The sequence below is a fragment of the Mytilus californianus genome, unplaced genomic scaffold, assembly GCF_021869535.1.
Source record: "Mytilus californianus isolate M0D057914Y unplaced genomic scaffold, xbMytCali1.0.p SCAF_13, whole genome shotgun sequence".
Classification (NCBI taxonomy): Eukaryota; Metazoa; Mollusca; class Bivalvia; order Mytilida; family Mytilidae; genus Mytilus; species Mytilus californianus.
Window position 1 is genome coordinate 37,546,555 of NW_026262615.1, and position 22,727 is coordinate 37,569,281.

Genomic DNA, 22,727 nt, shown 5'->3' on the forward strand with positions numbered 1-22,727 from the left:
GACATACAGTGCTTCCCCTTTAGTGAATAATTTGTTGTTACTGTTTCAAAAAGAATTTCATTAACTTATAACTGTATATTTATTAAAGTGTTACTTAGGAACAAGTTTTCTTTCTAGCAAAATATAAGAAATAAGGAGAAAAAGTCAGAAAAAGCTCCCCAATACACTGAATATGGCTTGCTCTGTCTACTAATATTCATGGTAGAGTACTATTTCAAGGCAATTTTCTCTTAAAATGTGCTTTTGAGACTCAATCCACTCAGAATATTTCATTTTTGCAATATTTCAGTGAAATAGCATGACATTTTAACAAATTAGAGTACATACAAGGTCAAAGGTGCATGTGCAGCTTCCCATAATAGGTGTAATACCACCATTGTTTTTCTCCTATTAGTCTTTGATAAATTTGCACTTTTCAAAAAAATGTTCAGAATTTATCTTTGTTTCAAGTAAAGAAATACTTGACATGAGTAAAGTTTTATCCTGTCAAAAGTACTACAGACAAAATTTCACATAACATTTCATTGCATATAAGATAATAACAATCACTGGAAGTTAACCAATCAAATGTCCACCCCTTTTTTTCCTGTTTACAAGCTTTAGTAACCATGTAACCTCAAGTTTCCAAATTTTTTTTAGAAACACCAAATGAAAAAAGAATTGTGCTTTGAAACACCCAAGAAATATGTTTATGACTTAGAAATTTTTTACTGCAATGAAATGAAGAATTAATTTCCTACAACTGTCAAATTCAAGGGAATAATTTATTTCGACCCTTTTTCGTATGCAACTAGATGTGATGTACTATGATTTGGTGGTATTACACCATCATATGATTTTTTCTTACATGAGCAGGATCTGCCTACCCTTCCGGAGCACCCAAGATCACCCCTGGTTTTAGGTGGGGTTCGTGTTGCTCAGTCTTTTGTTTTCTATGTTTTGTTTTGTATCATGTTGTTTGTCTTTTGGTCTTTTTCTCTTTTTGCCATGGCATTGTCAGTTTAATTTTCGACTTATGAGTTTGAATGTCCCTTTGGCATCTTTCGCCTCATTTTCTTTACCATTCGTAGTATGTCGACAGATTTATAATTGTTTCTCTTTAATTTATTCACACCTTATTTGTATAGACACATGTCATTGTGTGCAGTGTATGTTGACCTCAAGATGTCTTTAAATTGCTTTTGTCATTAATTTGTGATCTCACTGTGGTAAAAACATATCTTACATTGGCCACCTATAGCTTGTAAACATTACATAGACAATTGATGATTGAGTAAACATAAACCCAACCAAACACCGAGTATGAACTCAGGTTCACCGTAAGCGTAAACATTTCCTGTTCCTGCTCCACTAGTGAATTATTTATTTTTGAAATTATAAGCTGAATGAGGTAAGATTCATTTACACACGCAAACATATTATATAGAAACATTGTAACATATTTATAGTGCTTGATTTTTTTTTTTATCAAATTGCTTTTAAATGATATAATTACTATTCCCGAAGCTGTTAATGGGTCACTTTTGTGAGACAATACCTTGCAAAAGTATTTTACATAGGAAATCTAAACACTATTGTAAAAAAAAGTTGCGAGCAATCTTTATAGCAATCATACTGCATCATGTTTTTTATATTTATTTATACATGTCATATGCGAGCAAGCAGTAAACTACAATTGACTCAAAACAAATGAATATAAAGTGATGCCGTGCAATTATTTTCAATCATGGTATTTGTGAACTCGCTTTTAATAAAGAGGGCTGTGAAGATTTAAACATTACATTTATACTGTTTTATGTCATTCCATTTCATATTGAGATGTTAACTACCACGGAGTAATACGTAGCAAGAAAAAATTAAAGGCACTTTAATTTTGTTTTGTTATGATTAACCAATTTTCTTTTCAATGTGAATGGTTCAGAGGTACCTCCATCACTAGTATACTGCTTTTGATCTAAAATGTTCATACTGTACTGAATTGACTTCAGGCGAATTGTTGGAACCGTATTGAGTTTACTACAATGTATAAGCCAGACAATTGACTGAAAATGTTTACATAATTAAATGATTTATTGTTCCAACTTTTTAGATGATGTTAAGATCAAAATGGCCGTTTCAGACTAAAATTGAATTAACTAGTGCATGTAACTATACAAATATGAAATGAGCGTTCTTTTTTCTTTTGCTTGATTTCAACGTTGGATATAAGCATATACAATGTTGGAGTCAAATTCATAGATGAAATACAGGAAAAGGATTCCAAGTTCATTTGCAGAAGATTAAAAGACAAATGATAATTTATAAAATTAAATACAAAAGTACAGATCGAACAACAAAAAAAAAAATTAAATCTACTTGTTAATAAATGTGATTCTGGAGAAAAAAATCTTTTCCTCTACCAGAGGCATAACCCAAACTGTTGTTTTTCTTATCGTTGATAATTCTTTCAAGGAGGTCAAATATGATTTGATACCAGCAAGTTTAATATTTGTTATCGGTAACGGCGAATTTTTTTGACACGATATTAAATTGTTTATTGGTGTACACATTTCTAATTGTTTTCCATGTACTATATTACAATGTGAGTTATTTCTGTTTTTTTTTTCTATTTTGTGTAGATTAACTGAACAAGATTAGTAAGGTGTATGATCAATGGAGAATTGAGATCAGAAAGGCAATATGTATTCCGCCTCTTGTTCATAGTGGGGACTGTGTTTTGTTATTTGGAGCATTCGTAGAGTTGTGGCAAATTTGTAATTGTTTCTTTTCAATTTATTTACACCTTATTTGTATAGACACCTGTCAAATCAACATATGTTGACCTCTTATTGTTTCTGTCGTTAGATTACGATCTCACTGACACTTCTTATTTTATCCACCTATACTTGTATCGACTCAAATTTACTATTCTTTGACAAAAAGAAAAAAACATAATGAATTTTAAATTATTTACCAAAAAATCTGTAATCAATTCATAATACTGAAGAGGGAGAATTAAAGTATGCAATCAATTCAATTGAGAATGGAAATGGGGAATATGTCAAAGAGACAACAACCCGATCGAAGAGCAGATAACAGCCGAAGGCCACCAATGGGTCTTCAACGCAGCGAGAAAACCCCGCTAAATAAATAAAATGAAATCAATAAAATGTCTTTTTTCAGAACCCTCTAACATGTAATTAATATTTAATAAGTATTAAAATTATCCAGCAAATTAATCAATAAATGGATATAATTTCGAAGTCAGAATTAATATTGAATTCATCTACTACATTTTTCTTATCATCAAAACTGACGTTTTAGCTGCGTTGCTACGGAAAGAACCCCAGTACAGGTTACTTTTGAATGCCTTGTTAAGACCACTGTGACAACAGTTTTTATGCCACCATGGGCCATAAGAGCCTACACAAGTACCGCCTTCATCATTATCCTGGTCAGTCGTTGAGAACTTCATCCCATTATGATAAACCATTTTATCACCTATATAAATGAAAAAGTATGTTATTGATTAATAATAACCACTGATATTGGGTTAGTTGACGCTCACATATAGCGAAACCAAAATAATTTAAATGTTCTTTTAGTTGATTATTCCACTTTTTGTAAAAGGGACGGAAAATCTCTAGACTACACAAAATTTTCTTATATCTTCAAATCATAAAATAAATGTCTGTTTTAAAACGCCTTTTCTTTTTTTATCTCTATTGTGGCATTTTGAATCGAGTCTGAATTAGTCTTCCCTATCGATGACAAAAGAACTCGTATGCTATCTGTTTTTACTTCTTAACATTTCATTATGTTTTATTATCTTGGTTGGGTTATTCCAAGTGGAATTTTGAGTTTTAAACATCGGTCAACAACTGCCACCTCAAATTTGGATCTAATTGTTTTCGTCGATATTCTAGCCATATGCATTCAAAGTACTGTACGCTAAATACGATTGTACACCAAACCACGCCTAAATCTCACAATACTACATACTAGGTTGTACTGTTATCAATTTACACATAGAGGTATTATAATTACCTGCATTTCCACTATAATTCCCAATTGTCAGTTTGTACTTGGATGCTGCATCACCAACTACAAATGTTTTATACACAGCATACTTCTTCGTATTGGACAGGTCCGTTAGGTTTATTCTCAATTCATATTTACCACTGGATGTCAAGCTGTTGATGTGTTTGTTTCCTTCAGTGTATATAAAACAGTTGCGTTAAAACAGAACAATAATTCACAAATTAAAATGGCGGAACTGAGACTCAAACATATCATTACCATTATACATGTTATAGCAAACGATAGAAAATCCTTCGTTACAACAATTAATAAGATATTATTTAATCATGTCAACGAAGCTTCCTTTTATACTTATATGCATCTAGTTACAATGTTAATGTTGCATCAGCTACGATTTAGACAAAAAAATAAAATAAATATGATTCTTTTTGTTTCAAGTATTTCATGTATTAATAAAAGCTGAAATTTGGATTAAAATTTCGTTATAAGTAGTCAGTTTGGCCTTAATATGTCATATTTAAATCAAAAACATCGCTGATATATTATTGACTTATTATTATTATAAGCCAATAACAATTCAATTCAAATCTTTATTGCCATTATACTATATATCTATAGCATGTGACACAACATAACAAAATAAAAATAAATAATATCAACAAGATCATTAATATACATAATAAAAAAAATATTTGAAGAGTCCCCTGTCCTCATTTCTAAAGACTGTTTTTATAAGGATCCTAGCTTATTTACCTGAATGTGTGATCTTGGGATGAGTATATATGTAATTTTATCTATATCATTTTAATCTGTAAAGTGCATATTTTCATTTATTAAAAAATCAAAATAAACTTTTTATAATTACTGTTACTATCACAATATAACTTGCTGCTCACAAGAAAGAGATTAAACCAAGAGTTCCAAGTGGAGAAGTTTAAATCGTCCCTTTGTTAGTTTTGCCATTACGAGTGGGTTGACCGTTATGAAATATACGTTTCACAGATGACAACGGATATGTTCAAAATGTCGTAAGTACAATCCTGTCCCATTTCCCTTTGAATGTGACCTACCGAATTAGAATTATCACTGGGTCTGTACTAACATGAACAACAAGACGGGTGCCTGATGTGAAGCAGGATCTGCTTACCCTTCCGCACTTGAGATCACCCCCAGTTTTTATAGGGTTGTGTTGCTCAGTCATTGGTTTTCTATGTTGTGTAATGTATACTGTTATTTGTCTTTTGGTTTTTTCTTTTATTATTATTTTCATTATTATGTTACCTTCTTTAGCGACGCGCCATCAATGTCCTGTTACGCTTAACACAATCCTATTAAGGTCAGGATTTTGTGTAGGTTTGCTATACCCCCGCGGTAGTCAACGACTCGAATGGTACTTGTGTACTGTTGTTTGACTGTTTTTGTTTGACTGTTTGGTTTTTTTTTTAGCCATTGCATTGTCAGTTTATCTTCGACAATTTTCAACTAATCAGTTTGAGCGTCCCTTTGGTATCCCTCGCCTTTCTTTTAAAGTGAAACAAGGGTAAACTGATTCGATCCACAAAAATCATTCTTATAGAGGTAAAAACGAATATCAACTTATTCTAAGCTATAATATGAAATCAGACACATCAAGAAAAATCCAATTGCACGTGCTCGCTTTCTATCTATATTCATATTTCTTTTTATATCAAGTTATATGGCTATGGTTATGGTTAAAAAACGCACAAAATGCTAAAACATATTATCGGGTCTCTACATTGTTAATTAATTTATTTGAGGCTTTTTGTATTTCGGATATACGCTTTCGTATGATTTAAATAAAAAATTAGAATATGAGTCAAATCGGTAAACATGAATTTGACAGCTGATGTCCATTCAATATTCAGAGAAAATTTATAACTAATTATTTTGATTTGATCAATTAAAAGATAAATAGTTGTCCAACAAAAAGGGTCAAAACAACAATGACAAACATGCAAACAATAATATTAAAATATTACACGACAAATTATAGATTTATACACCCAAACCTAAACAAAAATCTGGTGAACAAATGGGTCCAGGAACGTTAACGGTCAGTAGTTCCTACTCCACTATTGGATTGTTGGTTTTCTGACAATAACCTGATAATAGTTAAAAATATCATGATTTTGTTCTAATTCAGAAACTATGTGATTTGTATTTCCTTTTACTGTACTTACCTAACCAGTATTCTCCATTAAGATCCCCAAATCCATTTTCGTAATCTGTCCACGTTCTCTGAAAATTTACAGATCCATCTAGTCTTCTTTGGATAACCTGAAATAAATAGCATCATTCCCGTCCTAGTTGTTTCACATTGTTTCACATTTATAATATCGATTTACCTGCGTAGCACGTACGCTTTTAAGAATAAAAAACTATTGGATATAAAAATAAGAAGATGTGGTATGATTGCCAATGAGACAAATCTCCACCAGAGACCAAATGACGTAAAAGGTAACAACTATAGGTCACAGTACGCTTATGAAGCACGTTTGACCTGAAACTTGAAATAAAAAAAAAAACCTTTACGACTATAACAACCAACAAATTCTAATTTAAAGATTGAACCAAATGTGTAAGTTTAGCCTGAATGTATTTATCTTGTAATGTTTTCCTTTTTTTTTTTTTTTTTGTTTACTGACATTTTAAGATTACATTAAAAAGAAAAGATCAATCAAACTACATAAGTAATGAATTAATCTTTATTCATTATACATGTTTTACCAGCAGTTTAAGTTTGAAGAGTATTACCTGACGTCAGGTTTTGATTATTATGAAAGTTATAGTTTCTTGTGTACATTTTAAGTATTAAAGTTAACTGAAAGGTCTCTTAATATGAATGATGAAATAAGAAGCAAATCACACTTATTGTTATACCAAACACGTCAATATTGTTATATGAAATTATGATCTATTAATAACGAAAATATGCGGTAAACGTTTATGAGATAGCATCAAATGTACAAAGGTTAACAAAAAAAACACATTTAGAGGTCATGGCGTTATTAGTTGTATGTGATATGATACTTATTTCATTGTGTAATACATTTCTTTCTGTGAACAAAAACCTCCAGTTTCATGTCTTTGTTAGTAACCATAGCAAGATTATCAAAACAGTCTACGCTAAATGATACACCACACTGTACACATCTTATTGATTTGCAATTAATGTTCTTACAGAATTGCGCCACAAAATAACTGTGCCGTTTATGGCGTATTCACACTACAATCTGGATAGTTTAGGCTGCGAAATTTGATTTTGTTCGTTATTTGTAATTTTCTATGAACTGACTGTCACTAAATACGAGCACTCTTTGATAGTGATTTAGTGTCTTTAGTCTTTGTAGTATTTTTTTATTATTATTTGTGTCCATCTGATGATTCAATCTTTTTTCATCTTATTTTTTTGCTTATTCTTATGTTGAGCTGTTAGTCACTGTTTGTCGTTGGTTGCTGTCATATTTGTTATTTGTTTTAACTTGTTTTGTACATAAATCAGGTCGTTGGTTTACTCGTTTGAATGTTTTACATTTTTCATGTTAGGTTTTTTTTTTAAAGTTTACTATACGATAGAGGTTGTGTTCATTGTTGAAGGCCGTAATATTACCTATAGTTGTTTAAATATTGGTCTCTGTGTGATAATTGTCTCATTAGCAATCAGACAACATGTTATCATTATATCAGGATTTTCTTACATGGTGTACATTGATTACTAGAATTGTTAAAGAACTTAAATCAACCAATTTCTTAGAAAAACAGGATCAGATATATTAAAAGGTAGATTAACGAGTAAATAAATTCCCGAACAAATAGAGTGTGTAATAGAAATACGTAATAATCTAAGTGGTAGTGACTTTTTGTTTGGTAGAGCCTTGAATCATATCTAAATAGTTTCATATCATAATAAAATTAGACTATTTTGTGTGTTTTTTTTCTTCAGAAAAGCGCTTTGGACGCAGTAAATTGATAAAATGTTATTGTCCTTTATTAGCACTAGGTCGATACCACTGCTTGGATTGTTAATCCCAGAGAGTATCATAGTATGTGCTTATTCCTCAGGAAAGCTGATCTAAGGGGAATTTTATTTTTTTTTGGTCCTTTTTGGTCATATAACTCATCACGTGTATACGTAAACCTCCTTGGCTTCCAAACGATTGCATTTGAGAATTCCTGATTAAGGTAAATCCAGAAAAGCGCTTCAAACGCAAGGAATAATAAACTGTTATATTAATTTTGCTCTGATTTGAAAGTTGAATCATTAATGCAAATATGCAAGACAAAATTAAAAATATCAGTAATATTTGCCAGGCTATTGTCTTATAACACCAGCAAAAAGTTATTTGGTAGACTTATAATCTCTTTTTATTTCACCTTTAAAGGCCTTACTATTGCATCTTTGTCTCTTAATAGATTCTGGTATTTGTAAGTGTGTCGTATATATGGTCATTTCCAAACCAATAGTACATATATACTTTTTCCTCTTATTTGTTTATAATAGCACGACATCAATTACATTTTAAAAAAGTACAAAAATATAGCACTATGCACATTCTCCAAAATGTTTTTTGTAATTATAACATTTAACATAAATTTATACGATCAAAAATAATTCTTCAAAACAAAAATCTCAAACAAAATATTCTATAAAAAAAATTCTTATTCAACATTCTAAACTGATGCGTAGTGTAAAACATCAATAATTTAAAGAACAATTGACTGAATATCAAATAAAATAGTTTAAAAAAAAAGAAAGACGATACCAAGTCCAATGAAAATATACAATATCACGACCAAAATTGAAAACGACGAATGGACAAACAGCATAATACAACATTACATAGAAAGATAGAGCATCAACAACCATGACACAGACTGACCGGTGGGTAGCTGCATGTGCTCCAGAAAGATACGCAGTTCCTGCTTACGATAAATATATAAATAGTTATATATGTTATATGTGACACAGAAAAAATCCACATATTCAATCCTATATCATGTTTTATTTTTAATGGGTTTATTTTTATTTTCTAACTTTGTTAGTGGTTTTTCTGTATGATAAACACATCTGACTTGCTTAAAACAACGGAAAAAAATAGTTCTATAAACTTACTATAGAATACTGAAAAAAAAATGATATCTTGAACAGTTAACAAGCAGTTATGTGTCATTTGTTTAAAAAAAAAGAAAATTTAAGTCTTTTCATTTTCTATTCCTATTAAGCCGGAACTCAATTTTTGCAAACAATTGTAGTTGATAATAATTTATTGATACTCACAGTCCAACCTCCCCCAACTGTTGACATATCACAATAAACATCTACATCATAAAAGTTGTTGTGGGGATATATCTTGTATACACCAGAAACTAATTCATATTTCTGTAGTTCTGTACAGTCCTTTGCAATTTCGTTTCCACAAATTTCTGCATCAATGAAAATAGTGAAGTTGTAATGTGTATAAATGTTACTTACTTGATAGCCATATTAACTGATAATTTCATGACTTTGAAAAGTGTAATACAGTTCAAATAAAATTATTATATGAAACCGTTTGTAATTTACTGATTATTTACACGGCTATTTATATTGCAGAACAATAGCATTGTTGCACTACTCTATTTAAAAACTCTTAATAATTATAACAGTGTCTCATTCTCTGCATTGGCCTAATGTGTAAGTTATATCCTTTGAATTCAAAAGAACAAAATAAATAAATGTGTTTATTTGTTTAAAATACATCTATTCTATACAAATATATTAGCATATTTTCTATTCTTTATATGGAATGGTGTATAATAGTTTAACTTAAACATTAAAACATTATAACACTTGCCTTTTGTATCTCGTTTCATCAATCTGAATATTCGCGACACTAGCTGTTCATCACCTGATTCTGAATACAATATGTATCTCTTATTTTCTTTATGTAATGCAACATATTAAATATGTATTAACAACTGTGAGTGTAATACCACCAAATCATAGTACGTCATATCCGGTTGCATACGAAAAAGGGTCGTAAAAAAATACCCCCTTGGATTTGACAGTTGTAGAAAATTAGTCCTTCATTTGATTGCAGTAAAACATTTCTGAATCATAAAAATATATCTTGGGTGTTTCAAAGCAATTTTTTTTTATTTGATGTTTCTATAGAATATTTTAGAAACTTAAAGTTAGATATTTACTAAAGCTTGCATACAAGCTTGTATACTCCTTATTTCTTAAATTTTGCTATAATAGAAATTTTTTTCCCAAGTAGTACTTTAATGAATTTATAATTATAAGTAAATGAAATTAATTTTGAAGCAATAACAACAAATTATTCACTAAAAGGGAAGCTGTTTATGTCCCTCTCTGGAACGCGGCGTAAATTTAAGTTTTAAGTAAGTACTTATTGAAATTCCATGGAGCCAGTTAATTTTATATGGATAGTTCATTCAGCTTGAATACTTCAATTACTCATTTTTTATCACATTTCTTTCGTGATAAGTGAAAGTTACCCCAAAGACTTATTTATTGGCCTAAAAAGTTGAAATTTGAGGCAATGAAAGGTATAAATGGACAAAAAGGGACCTTAAAATGAAGACAAAGAGGTCCATGAGTGGTATTTATGATCATAGAGTAATCTTTTGTATCATATTCAACTGATTGTAGGCAGACGAGATAAATATTTGATTATTTTTTGGTCCACACAATATTCTATCATGCTGCGGCTTAATTTGGATTTTTGGAAGAAATTTTTCTCGAATCGCTGTAGATGTCGTCGTACATTATACTAGATTTTTCTCAAACTATTGAATTAATTTTAACAAAACTGGGCAGTAATGGTTGAAATAACCAGTATCACAAAGGAAAAAATCACATTCAGTTTATTAAAAAAAAATCTACTTTAGGTATAATACCAACAAATCATAGTAAGTCACATCTGGATGCATACGAAAAAGGGTCGTAAAAAAAATTCCCTAGAATTTGACAGTTGTAGGAAATTAATCCTACATTTCATTGCAGTAAAAAATTTCTGAGTCATAAACATATATCTTGGATGTTTCAAGCACCGTTATTTTTTTATTTGTGTTTCTATAGAATATTTTGTAAACTTGAGGTAACATGGTTACTAAAGCTTGTGTACAGGAAAAAAGGGGTGAACATTTTATTGGTTAACTTCCAGTGATGATTATTTTCTTATATGCAATGAAATGTTATGTGAAATTTTGTGTATAGTATTGGACAGGATAAAAATTTACTCATGCCAAGTATTTCATTTTTGAAACAAAGATAAATTCTGCACAATTTTTTGAAAAGTGCAAATTTAACAAAAACTAATAGGGGAAATCAATGGTGGTATTACACCTATTATGGGAAGCTGCAAATACACCTTTGACCTTGTGTGTACTCTCATTTGTTCAACTTTCATTTTATTTAAGTGAAATATTACAAAATTGAAATATTTTGAGTGGATTGAGTCTCAAAACACCATGTATTAGAAAATTGCCTTAAAATAGGACTTTACCATGACTATAAGTAAATAGAGCAAGCCATACTCAGTGTTTTGCGGAGCTTTTTCTGACTTTTTCTCCTTATTTCTTAAATTTTGCTATAAAAGAAAACTTTATCTTAAGTAGTACTTTAATGAATATATAGTTATGAGTAAATGAAATTAATTTTGAATCAGTAACAACAAATTATTCAGTAAAAGGGAAGCTTGTTATGTCCCTCTCTGGAACGCGTCGTAAATTTAAGTTTTACGTAAGGACTTATTGAAACCTCCATGGAGTCAGTACATTTTAATATGGATAGTTCATTCAGCTTGAATACTTCAATTACTCATTTCTTTCATGTATGAGTGAAAATTACCCAAAATATTTATCTATTGGCCTATAAAGTTGAAATTTGAGGCAATGAAAGGTATAAAAGGACAAAAAGGGACCTTCAAATGAAGACAATTGAGGTTCATGAGTGGTATTTATCATCCTAGAGTAATCTTTTGTATCTTATTCACCTGATTGTAGGCAGATGATATAAATATTTAATCATTTATTGGTCCACACAATATTCTATCATGATGCGGCTTGATTTGGATTTTTCGAAGAAATTTTGCTCGAATCGCTGTAGATGTCGATTTACATCATACTAGATTTTTCTCAAACTATTGAACTGATTTTGACAAAATTTGACAGTAATGGTTGAAGTAACCAGTATCTTAAAGGAAAAAAATCTCATTCAGTTTATTCAACAAAAAAATCTTCTGTACGTGTAATACCGCCAAATCATAGTAAGTCACATCTGGATGCATACGAAAAAGGGTCGTAAAAAAAATACTCCCTTGAAATTGACAGTTGTAGGAAATTAATCCTATATTTCGTTGCAGTAAAAAAATTCTGAGTCATAAACATATATCTTGGGTGTTTCAAAGCACCATTATTTTTTATTTATTGTTTCTATAGAATATTTTGGAAACTTGAGGTTACAAGGTTACTAAAACTTGTATACAGGAAAAAAAAGGGTGAAAATTTGATTGGTTAACTTCCAGTGATGATTATTTTCTTATATGCAATAAAATGTCATGTGAAATTTTGTGTATAGCACTCGACAGGATAAAACTTTAGTCATGCCAAGTATTTCTTTATTTGAAACAAAGATAAACTCTGCAAAATTTTTGGGAAAGTGCAAATTTAACAAAGACTAATAGTGGAAAATCAATGGTGGTATTACACCTGTAATTGTCATGACTCCAGATCATCAGGTTCTGTGAAAAATGTTATTTTCATTTGTTGATTTCACATAAAATAATATGTCGAATAGTTTAGATTCAACCTAGGAACTTAAATACAAGTATTCCTTTAACAACGAATAGATGTGCATTTACAATTATAATCAAACTGTTTTCACCTTGTCCAATTTTTTATTATGTCTTAAACTAACATTGTAAAATCCATTAGTAATGTCCAAAATATCCTTGCGCTACGAATTTGCATTATATTTCAATTCTGAAACAAAGTGCAAAAGCAAGGATATACTTAAGGAATATTCAAAGGTTGATGTGTTTGTACAATTCCATTTTAGTTTAGCATTTTTACATCATAACTGTATTGCTTAAATAACCCTGGTTGAATTGAGGACATTATTATATTTAAGGAATGACTGTAATATGTTTTCTGTCTATGAAGAAATAACATCAAAAATGTGGTGCACACTTATTATTTTAAAGTGTGCACCACATTTTTTATGTTATTTCGAATAGACAGAAAAAAATTGTAACAGTCATTCCTTATAATTTAATTCTAAATTCCATTTTAAGCCGGAGAAATCATTAAAAAACGTTGATGACGTCACGGTCACATGACAAAATTATGTATATAAGCTGATAGACAAAAGACTGACAGACAATCAGAAGACGCGTTACATCTAAAATTAATTAAATTATATGAAAATAACAGTAATAAAAAATCGTTGGTGTGCACTAATTAACAAGAATAAACAACCGTATTACTTTACCCACAATATTATCAACGTTAACAATTGGTGTTTCTTTCCTTGCAATTACATGGTGCATATAATTGATCTCATTGTACCATGTTTTTTGACAAAAGTTTCATTATACGAGTTTTGAGAAATTTGTGTACCAAATGCGCAGACATGAATCTTGAAGGTTGAAATGCTATCACTTAAAAAGGACTGAAAAGAATCCATATTGTTAAAATAAATACTTGTTTTCCAATCCTAATAAAAATGTCATATTGTAATGTTTATGTTATTATTTTCACAATAACATATTATTTACACCAAAAATACATAAATGTAATCGGTATTTATTAGAGATGTCAACTCGGTGAAGATTTACTAATCGATTACTCGTTGGATTTACCGAGTGATATTCGAGTACTCGCTCGGTAAAAATATGTACAAAAGTAAAACACAAACTAATAGGTCGTTATCTTATGAACGTAAAACCCGCATTATTATTACCTAGGACTAGATTATAGTCCAAGGAATTCTATATCATAATTACTAGCTCATTTACTACATGTACTTATTCTGTTAACTAGCAATGATCTAATCAAGAAATTAGTTAACATCTATAGAACAATTATTACTCATACAACAGTATTTGGAAAACCGTAAGAAATCATTTAATTATTAACAAAAGGGTGCATGCTGATTAGAACTTACTGATGCCTTTAATCATTTTCTGAGAGTCTACACAGGGTGCAACGAATTTTTTCTTATTCTAAAAAAACATATCTTTTCATTTTTTTCTAGGACAAGGCGATTCTCAACTTTGTTAGGTAACTAACAGTCCTTCTGATGCAAATAAATGCTCTGACGGTAGAGGCAGGGGAATGGCTGATATTAGCTAAAAGTGTAAACCATGGAAAAGTGCTCTTGTTCGTATAACCAACATCTGTTTGGATGAATTTTAAATGACAGTTAAAAGCAAACACTCGAATGGTATTTTGATTTTTGTTAATTTTGATTAATATTTAATTTCCAAGGAGACGCTCTAAATAAAAATATTTTTGTTTTATCTTAAGAAAGCAACAACATTCTAATATGAAACCGATTAGTCAAGTATCATTTTGGTAATCGATACTCGGTACTACCGAGCGATACTCGACTACTAGAGTACTCGTTGACATCCCTAGTACTTATACTGCTTATTTAACGGGTTTTCTTGTCATTTTACACACCAAAGGATGTCAAGATTGATCAAATGAAAAACCGATCGCTGGGTGTTCTTTCTGTAGGCAATATTGATACCTAAGGTGTAAAAGAAAAAACATCGAATATGCATTATATAACATATCAGTCATCAAAAATACAATTGTATCTCATCTTACATTTTATATTTAAATGGTGTATTAATTTCTTATGTGTATAACCACGTTCATTAGCTCAATAACAAGTTGAAATAAAACTCACTATTTTAGATATAAACGTTTCCCAGTTACAATAAAAATGTTGCTGCAATTGCATGAAGCTAGAAAAAAAACGAATTTTAACGGTGTATGAAAAAATGAATAACTTGGTAAGTAATTTAGTATATGAATTGTATTAAACATTGTAAAAGAACGTGACAAGAATAGAAAAATATGATTGAAAAATATTCTTTTTATGAATGAGTCAAATAATTTTTTATTGAAAACAATGAAATAGCTCCCACCTGTCTGTTTGTCGCTAATACATGTTATATGTTCATCTGCTAAGAAACACATTTGATGTGGTGTACATACTTACCTAATGTGATGTACATAATTACTATATAAACAAATTTCTATTCAACATATTAAAAATACCTTTTACAATCCATTGAATTTCATCCTTCAACTGTTTATTTAATTTAACAATATCCTTGTACATTACCATATCTTGAAAGGAAAAAAAAGAACTTGAAATACTTAACCAAAAAACCGAAAGTTATAAAAACAGCATATAACAGTAGGAAATTAATGCATTTTGTGTCCTTTCATACATTTAGATTGAAGTTTCATCATGAATAAGCAATATTTTATTACGAACTTTTATCCTTTATTGTTTGTGTGTGTGTGTGTGTGTGAGGCTATTTAAACCACTGATTTTACACACTTACAGTATGCCAAGGACCTGTCAATGTGGTGTATATATTTACTATAAAAACAATTTCCATGCATAAAATTAATGTATTTTGCACAGACATTTATTGGAAATGTGTTTTAAATATGATTAATATATGATCACATCAATATGGTTCTTTGATAGAATAATAAATGATTCGATGCAATATTACCTAATAACTGTGAAAATACGTGATAGTTATCTTTGCACAAAACTTAAGTTCTTTTTTTTTTTAAATACAAAAATATTAGAACAAATATCTCGACGATATGAATAGTTACCTTTCAACTTCAGAATATTTTTGCTGTAAAAAAAATCTGACGTAATCTTATAAAATTGGACTTCAAAATCGCAGCGACATAGTTTTTTTTTTTTTGTGTTAATGCTGCGTTTATCAATTACTTATCAATTAATCAGTCAATCAATTTTTGAAGTTTTCCTGTTGATATTAAAATTATCAATATTGGGGAATATTTTTGCTTAAAATCACAGACATAGTATACAGAAAAAATTAAATGAATAAAAACAAATTCACAAAGTAAAATGAAGAGTAGATAACGACAACGAACGACCCGATGTCAATTTCATAGGAGTTCCCCTGAACTTGATAAAAACATCATTTGAATTCTGCGTACAATATAATTGCTTTGCACGAAATAAAAGGAAGATTCCTACTGTAAGATTGTTTCAACATTTATATATCATGTTAACCAAATTTTCTCGTAGGAAATAATTGTTTAGCCGTATTTTGCACTACATTTAGGAATTTCCGGTAAATGATGCTGTTAGTTTTCACGTTTAAACTGTTTTACATTTGCAATTTCATGACTTTTGATAGCTGACTATGCGGTATGGGCTTTGTTCATTGTTGAAGGCCGTACGGTGACCTATAGTTGTTATTTTCTGTGTCATTTGGTCTCTTGTTGAGAGTTGTCTCATTAGCAATCATACCACATCTTTTTGTATATTTAGTATTGTCGTTTATTTATGCTTTTCTGAACCTTTTATAGTATTTGACTTGGTTTTGCAAAAGTTTTAATTCGAGTGCCACTGATAAGTCTTCTGTAGACGACACGCTCAAGTGGCGTTCCTTAAATTTAAAAAAGAAACATGGTATTGTTGATGAGGTGTTTTCAGTTTCATATGAAACCACACATTAAGGTGAAGATTTAACGTTTTATGTTTTCTGTAGGACAACGACTCGTAATTTTTTTTTTTTTTTTTTTTTTGAGTTTCCAGGTAGATTGATTGATGAAGATTATTAATATAGGAAATATTGGGTATATGTCAATAAAACATTACCACAGAGAAACACACAGAAGACATCTGACCATAATTGTTTGACAAAAACTAATTCAGAAAAAGGAAACGTTAAAATAAAATTGAGAATGGAAATAGGGAATGTGTCAAAGAGACAACAACCCAACCAAAATGCAGAAAACACCACAAGGCCACCAATGGGTCATCAACAACATTGAAGTTGTTGAAAATGCCTTGCTGTAAACACAACTAGTCTATTGATGTAGTGTTAGAATGAGAGGGATCCCAGTAATCGAGTTGTATATTATAGTAGTTAGACAATAAAACGCACCATACAAACACCATGTATTTCGTCAGGTACATGTACTTGTCGACTGGATTGGCCTTGAATATTATCCTTATTTTGGTTTGATTACATTGCTCTCGTAACAAAAGTTACTTATTGTTTGTCTAATACATTCAGAGTAACTTTAGTTTCAGCATGCATAGTCTTAGATGCATGATTTTTTTATTAGTTGTTAGTGGCTTTGAACTAGCTGTCAGTAACAGCGAGTACTCTCAGATCTCTACTTAGTGTCTTTTTGTTGTTTGGGTGTACAAGTACCCGGCCACGTCCACTTGTAATTGTAGTATAGTATTTTTATCCATCTGATGAGTTAAGCTTTTTCAGCTGATTTTTATAGTTCGTTCTTATGTTGTACTGTTACACCACTGGCCCAGGTTAGGGGGAGGGTTGGGATCCCGCTAACATATTTATCCCAGCCACATTCTGTATGTATGTGCCTGTCCTAAGTCAGGAGCCTGTAATGCAGTGGTAGTCGTTTGTTTATGTGTTACATGTTTGTTTTTCGTTAATTTTTTGTACATAAATTAGGCCGTTAGTTTTCTCGTTTGAATTGTTTTACATTGTCATTTCGGGGCCTTTTATAGCTGACTGTGCGGTATGGGCTAATTGTTGAAGGCCGTTCGGTGACCTATAGTTGTTAATTTCTGTGTCATTTGGTCTCTTGTGGAGAGTTGTCTCATTGGCAATCATATCACATATTCTTTTTTATAGTTATTTGAATTAGATATAATACATAAAAACATAACAACAAAAGTGTCTGGATCTATGTTCATTTATACATTTTTCCAGTAAAGGTAGTCTTCATTCATTTACACGTATTACACTGGTTAGATTGTATAATTTGAGAAAAAATTTGAGACTATGCTTTAGACATGTTTTTGTAATGTTAAAATACACGGAATATAATCAGACTTGAATGGTAAAATGCAGTAAAAATTATGTATACTTAAAAGATTTTGATATTTAAAAAAAACCATACATTTTAAGTTCGAAAATGTACCATTTGTAGGTCTATCATTATAATTTGTATTGGTTTAAAAAATTACCAAATCGTTGACCGTAAAACTGCGCGAGGAAATATTAAATAAAAGAAATGGGAAAGTACGACCTCCAAACTCTTTCGATTTTTTATCATTAACATGAGAAATGTTTTTAAAGTGCAGATGCAAATGAATTTATTGTTGCTGAAACTATATCAGTTCATTTAAAACATTCACCCTTTACTTACTGTTGATTATTTTCATACATAAGAACACTGTAAAATGCAAATTAGAAGTTTAGTAGCATTACACAAATTTTGAATAAAATTTTAAATATATAGTTTAAATATTTACCCTTTACTTACTGTTGACTATTTTCTGTGTGTCCTGCATTATCTCTTTGGTTGTTCTGTTGTTATTATCCAGTAAACACATTCCTTTAATTAAATTATGTCCACATATATTTGTTTATAGTAGTATCTCAAGTTTCGTACACATTATAAGATTATTTTCATACATAAGAAAACTGTAAAATGCAAATTAGAAGTTTAGTAGCAGGACACAAGTTTTCAATAAAATTTTAAATATATAGTTTACAGTATTTGTTTAGTTTTATCAGATGAAAAATAAACTAAAACGAATGACCTTCCAGGCGCATGTTTTCTATTTAATTCTTACTATTGCTCTCCACAGCAGCGAGCCAGGATTTTACTAGTATACTTTTTTACAAGGGAAACAGTTCGTTTTAAATTGCAATTTCAAAATTTGATTCGGGCTTTTGGTAGAAAATCTCGAGTATCGTATAGGGCTGCGTTGGCGGTACATTTTGCTCGTCATATTCCCACGTCCAAAATTTAAAACGTAAATGGATTTAATATAATTCAAGCTTTGTCAAATATCATTCATCTATTTTTGGCACGCTTCTGTTCTAATTAGCAAACATTGTCTTAAAATGCAAGAATGACACATGCGAAGCTTCTATTTGTTACGTTATTTTTAGGTTTCAGCAATAATTTGTTCTTTGTATCATCAACATTGCTCATTTTAAATAATGGAAGTATACATTAACAACAATGAGTAATATGAACATGGAATCATATAGAATACACTTATCAAAACTGAATAAAATATATGCACAATTGGCATTTATGTCGTATAACGTTCGAGCAATTACATTCTTTATGAAATAAAACAAAAAAACTTAGAAACATATCAGCCAATAAAATGATCAATTAACTGTTAAAATATCAAAAATATGCAATTGTTAGCTAAACTAACATCAAATTGTGAATAATCTTTAAAAAATGGTCAATTGGTAAAAAACAATATAGCGTATTACAAAACGAAAAACACTAAAAAAAAACCATTTGACTACTTGATTGATATACATGTAGTTACCTTAGGATAATTAAGAATATAACAGACAAGTCAAATTAGTATTACTGATAATATTTTCCAGTATACACAAACACTTTATATACATTAAATTTTACCTTTTAATTCGTTTATAATTCCGTCCACCATGGATTCCTCTCCTGACGAATTTTGAGAATTCCGAACTTCTAAAAAAGAAATGAAAACAATTAGTTCTCCTTTGACTGTATCTATGGAATGATTATAACATGTTTAATCATTTTTGACACGCGATACGTATTGACATTAAGATGTGTTTTAACGAATAGTTTAATACTACTGGGCTAATATCTTTTTTTAATATTACTGAATCAAATTAGTGTTAATTGTTTAGATTATTAAGGAACAATTAATAAATAATTATGCAAATATTTTAAATATAACGACCGTGATATTAATGAACAAAATTGCTTGCAATATAAGAACTATTCTATCTCACCTATATTTCCCGTGACTGAAAAACTATTAACTGCCACAAACAAGGTACAGGGCAATATCCAATGCATTATCTATATTCCAAGGTTTCGTGATGCCAAAATGGAACACACTGAATATCAATATTTTTTTCTGTTCTTCTTCTCCAAAAGCTTTGTTTACGAACAAATGTTCTCCAACATATGTATACTAAAATTTTCCAATTTCTCAAGCAGATGTGTTACAATCCTGCAATAGCAAATGGTGAGGATTTGTTTTCTAAAACTTGTCCCACGTGCAAATTTCCATCAATTCATCATAACGATCATTAAACTTCTTCTAGCACATGTAACATTATGCAGATAAACAGAAAACATTATATGATTTGTTTATTATCTTACATATCAATCAACTTATCCTATTTCTACAGAAAGAAACATACACATTTCAAAATAGATTTATGATTTGTGTCAGATTAAATGTTTAGTTTGAAAAGTTAGATTTGTATGAAGTGAATTGCACCGAAATGAAGTAAATGTTTACTTCTGACGAAAAGGGTCTAAACTTCAAGGTTACCAATCAATTTATATCTATAACATAAATATTACTCCTTTAGAAAGCTGATCGTAGATGATATTGATTTTGTTACACTCGCTTTAGAGCTACTGAAGTAATTATTCCTTTTAATATAAACAATGTATACGAAATTAAAAGGCAATGTTTCCTTGATTGGTTACCTGTCTGTTAATCTATTGCTGTACATAATTAAGTTTTGTCATAAAGGAAAATGCCATTATTTTATATTTAATTTACTACGACTTTCATTTACTCAGTAAAGATCATGCAATTCAAACATATTAACACACCAATACAATGCATTGCGACATATAATTACAGGAGACAGCTACCAAACTACAGAGAAAATCAAGACACGTAAATGCCAACATACTGTTTTCATCAAAGAAAAATTTATATTTCATCATTGAGTTACTGTTAACATTGAAATTCAATGTAGTCTATATCAAAATATTTGGTGGATATAAATTATATAGCATTTAGTCATTTTAGCGTTGATTTGATTTAATTTGAAACCATTATTGTAACCGGAGGGCTAGTCAAAAATGCGTTACCAAACCGTGCTGAAAATATTAAATGTCTAAAATTGCCATGAAGCTGCAAACAACAAACACACATATGAAACACTGCCATCGGTTTACTACCCTTAATACCATTGATGTTCACGTTTAAATACACCTAGAGAGTATTGATTGTTTATTTTTAATCTTTCAAATTTTAGTTAACAAAACTGCTCCTTGAGTCCGCCTTTTCAACCCAAATCCACGCGAAAGAATTATTTTGTGAAAACCCGTAGCAATTTATCAATTTGTGCTGGTGGGTCCTGTTATTGTGATGGTAAATCCTGAATCAGTGCTGGTGTTTTTTTGACAAGACGTAGGCCCATTTGAAATAAACGTAAAACAATCGATAACATTGAACAAAGAATGTCTACAATTGGATTTGTCACTTCTATTTTGTTTTCTTTTGGGCATCCATTTGACTATGATAAGCGTTTTCAAAAACTCGTATAATTAACATGTTCTTCTCATGAGTGCAAATTGGAACCACACTTTTTTTAACGGTAGAACCATCAAATTTGGCAATAATGTACCCCTAGGGATAGGTAACACAATACAAAAAAAAATTTGGTGTGGCTCGCCTGGTTCGGCAACTGGAGTGAAAACAGTGATAAAATCCTATAGGATATAATTTTCTCCCATAGGATTTTTAAAAATCCTACAGGATTTTGAGAAATCCTATAGGATAAAGTCATAATTCCGTAGGATATTTTTAATATCCTACAGGATATTTAAATCCTACGGGATTTATAATCCCTTAGGATAATAAAAATATCCTACAGGATATATTTTCTCCCTTAGGAGAAATAAAAGCATTTCCTACAGGATATTTTTTATCCTGTAGGATATTTGTCTAATAAAATAATCCTGTGGGATAAAAAAATATCCGATAGGATTAATAAAAATCCTAAGGGATTTCATTACAGAAAAAATATCCTGTGGGATAAAAAAAAATCCTAAGGGAAAATAAAAATCCTATGGGAGATTAAAGCAAATCATAAGAGAGAAAAATCTCCTATGGGAGAAAGAAATATCCTATGGGAGAAAGAAATATCCTATGGGAGAAAGAAATATCCTATGGGAAAAAAATATCTATTTGCGAACAAATCCAAAGAAAAGAGAATAATTTTTATATGTTCTAGTACTAAGTAAAGGTATTATTTTATTTGACCAAATATCCCCAGATTTCATTGTTCAAGAAATGTTAATTTTACTACCAATGACACAAATTCCCGATTATTGTACATTGTACTTCAAACCTGGATCTTGCATGTCAGTTACTGCTACTGGTCCTTTGTTATTTTATGTTTATTATTGCCATTTGCGTAGTTTCTTCTGGTATCTATTCTAAATTCAAACTGACTTCTTTTAAGTTGAGTTTTCCCCTGTTTTATGCAGTGTGGTTGTTTATTCCTCATTTGCTAAAGGTATAGGGGCAGGTCAAAAGTCATAAATTACATTTTTTCGCCTGTTCCAAAGTAGAGACCTTTCAAGTATACTTTGTTAATCTCGTGTGCTTTTGTTTTTCTTTAATTTAAGTTCAA

General features: G+C 30.2%; 1 protein-coding gene across 1 annotated transcript; it reads right to left on the bottom strand.

The window, feature by feature from the left end:
• Positions 1 to 3,140: 3,140 nt before the first annotated feature.
• LOC127723605 (fibrinogen-like protein A) lies at positions 3,141 to 20,374 on the bottom strand. The gene is made up of 9 exons (XM_052230296.1): positions 20,073 to 20,374; positions 19,714 to 19,782; positions 18,586 to 18,657; positions 15,337 to 15,408; positions 9,876 to 9,935; positions 9,320 to 9,465; positions 6,222 to 6,318; positions 4,027 to 4,191; positions 3,141 to 3,480 (listed from the first exon to the last, which is right to left on the bottom strand). The coding sequence occupies exons 1-9, from the start codon at positions 20,137 to 20,139 to the stop codon at positions 3,269 to 3,271; spliced, it is 960 nt and encodes a 319-aa protein (XP_052086256.1). The 5' UTR covers positions 20,140 to 20,374; the 3' UTR covers positions 3,141 to 3,268.
• Positions 20,375 to 22,727: the final 2,353 nt, after the last annotated feature.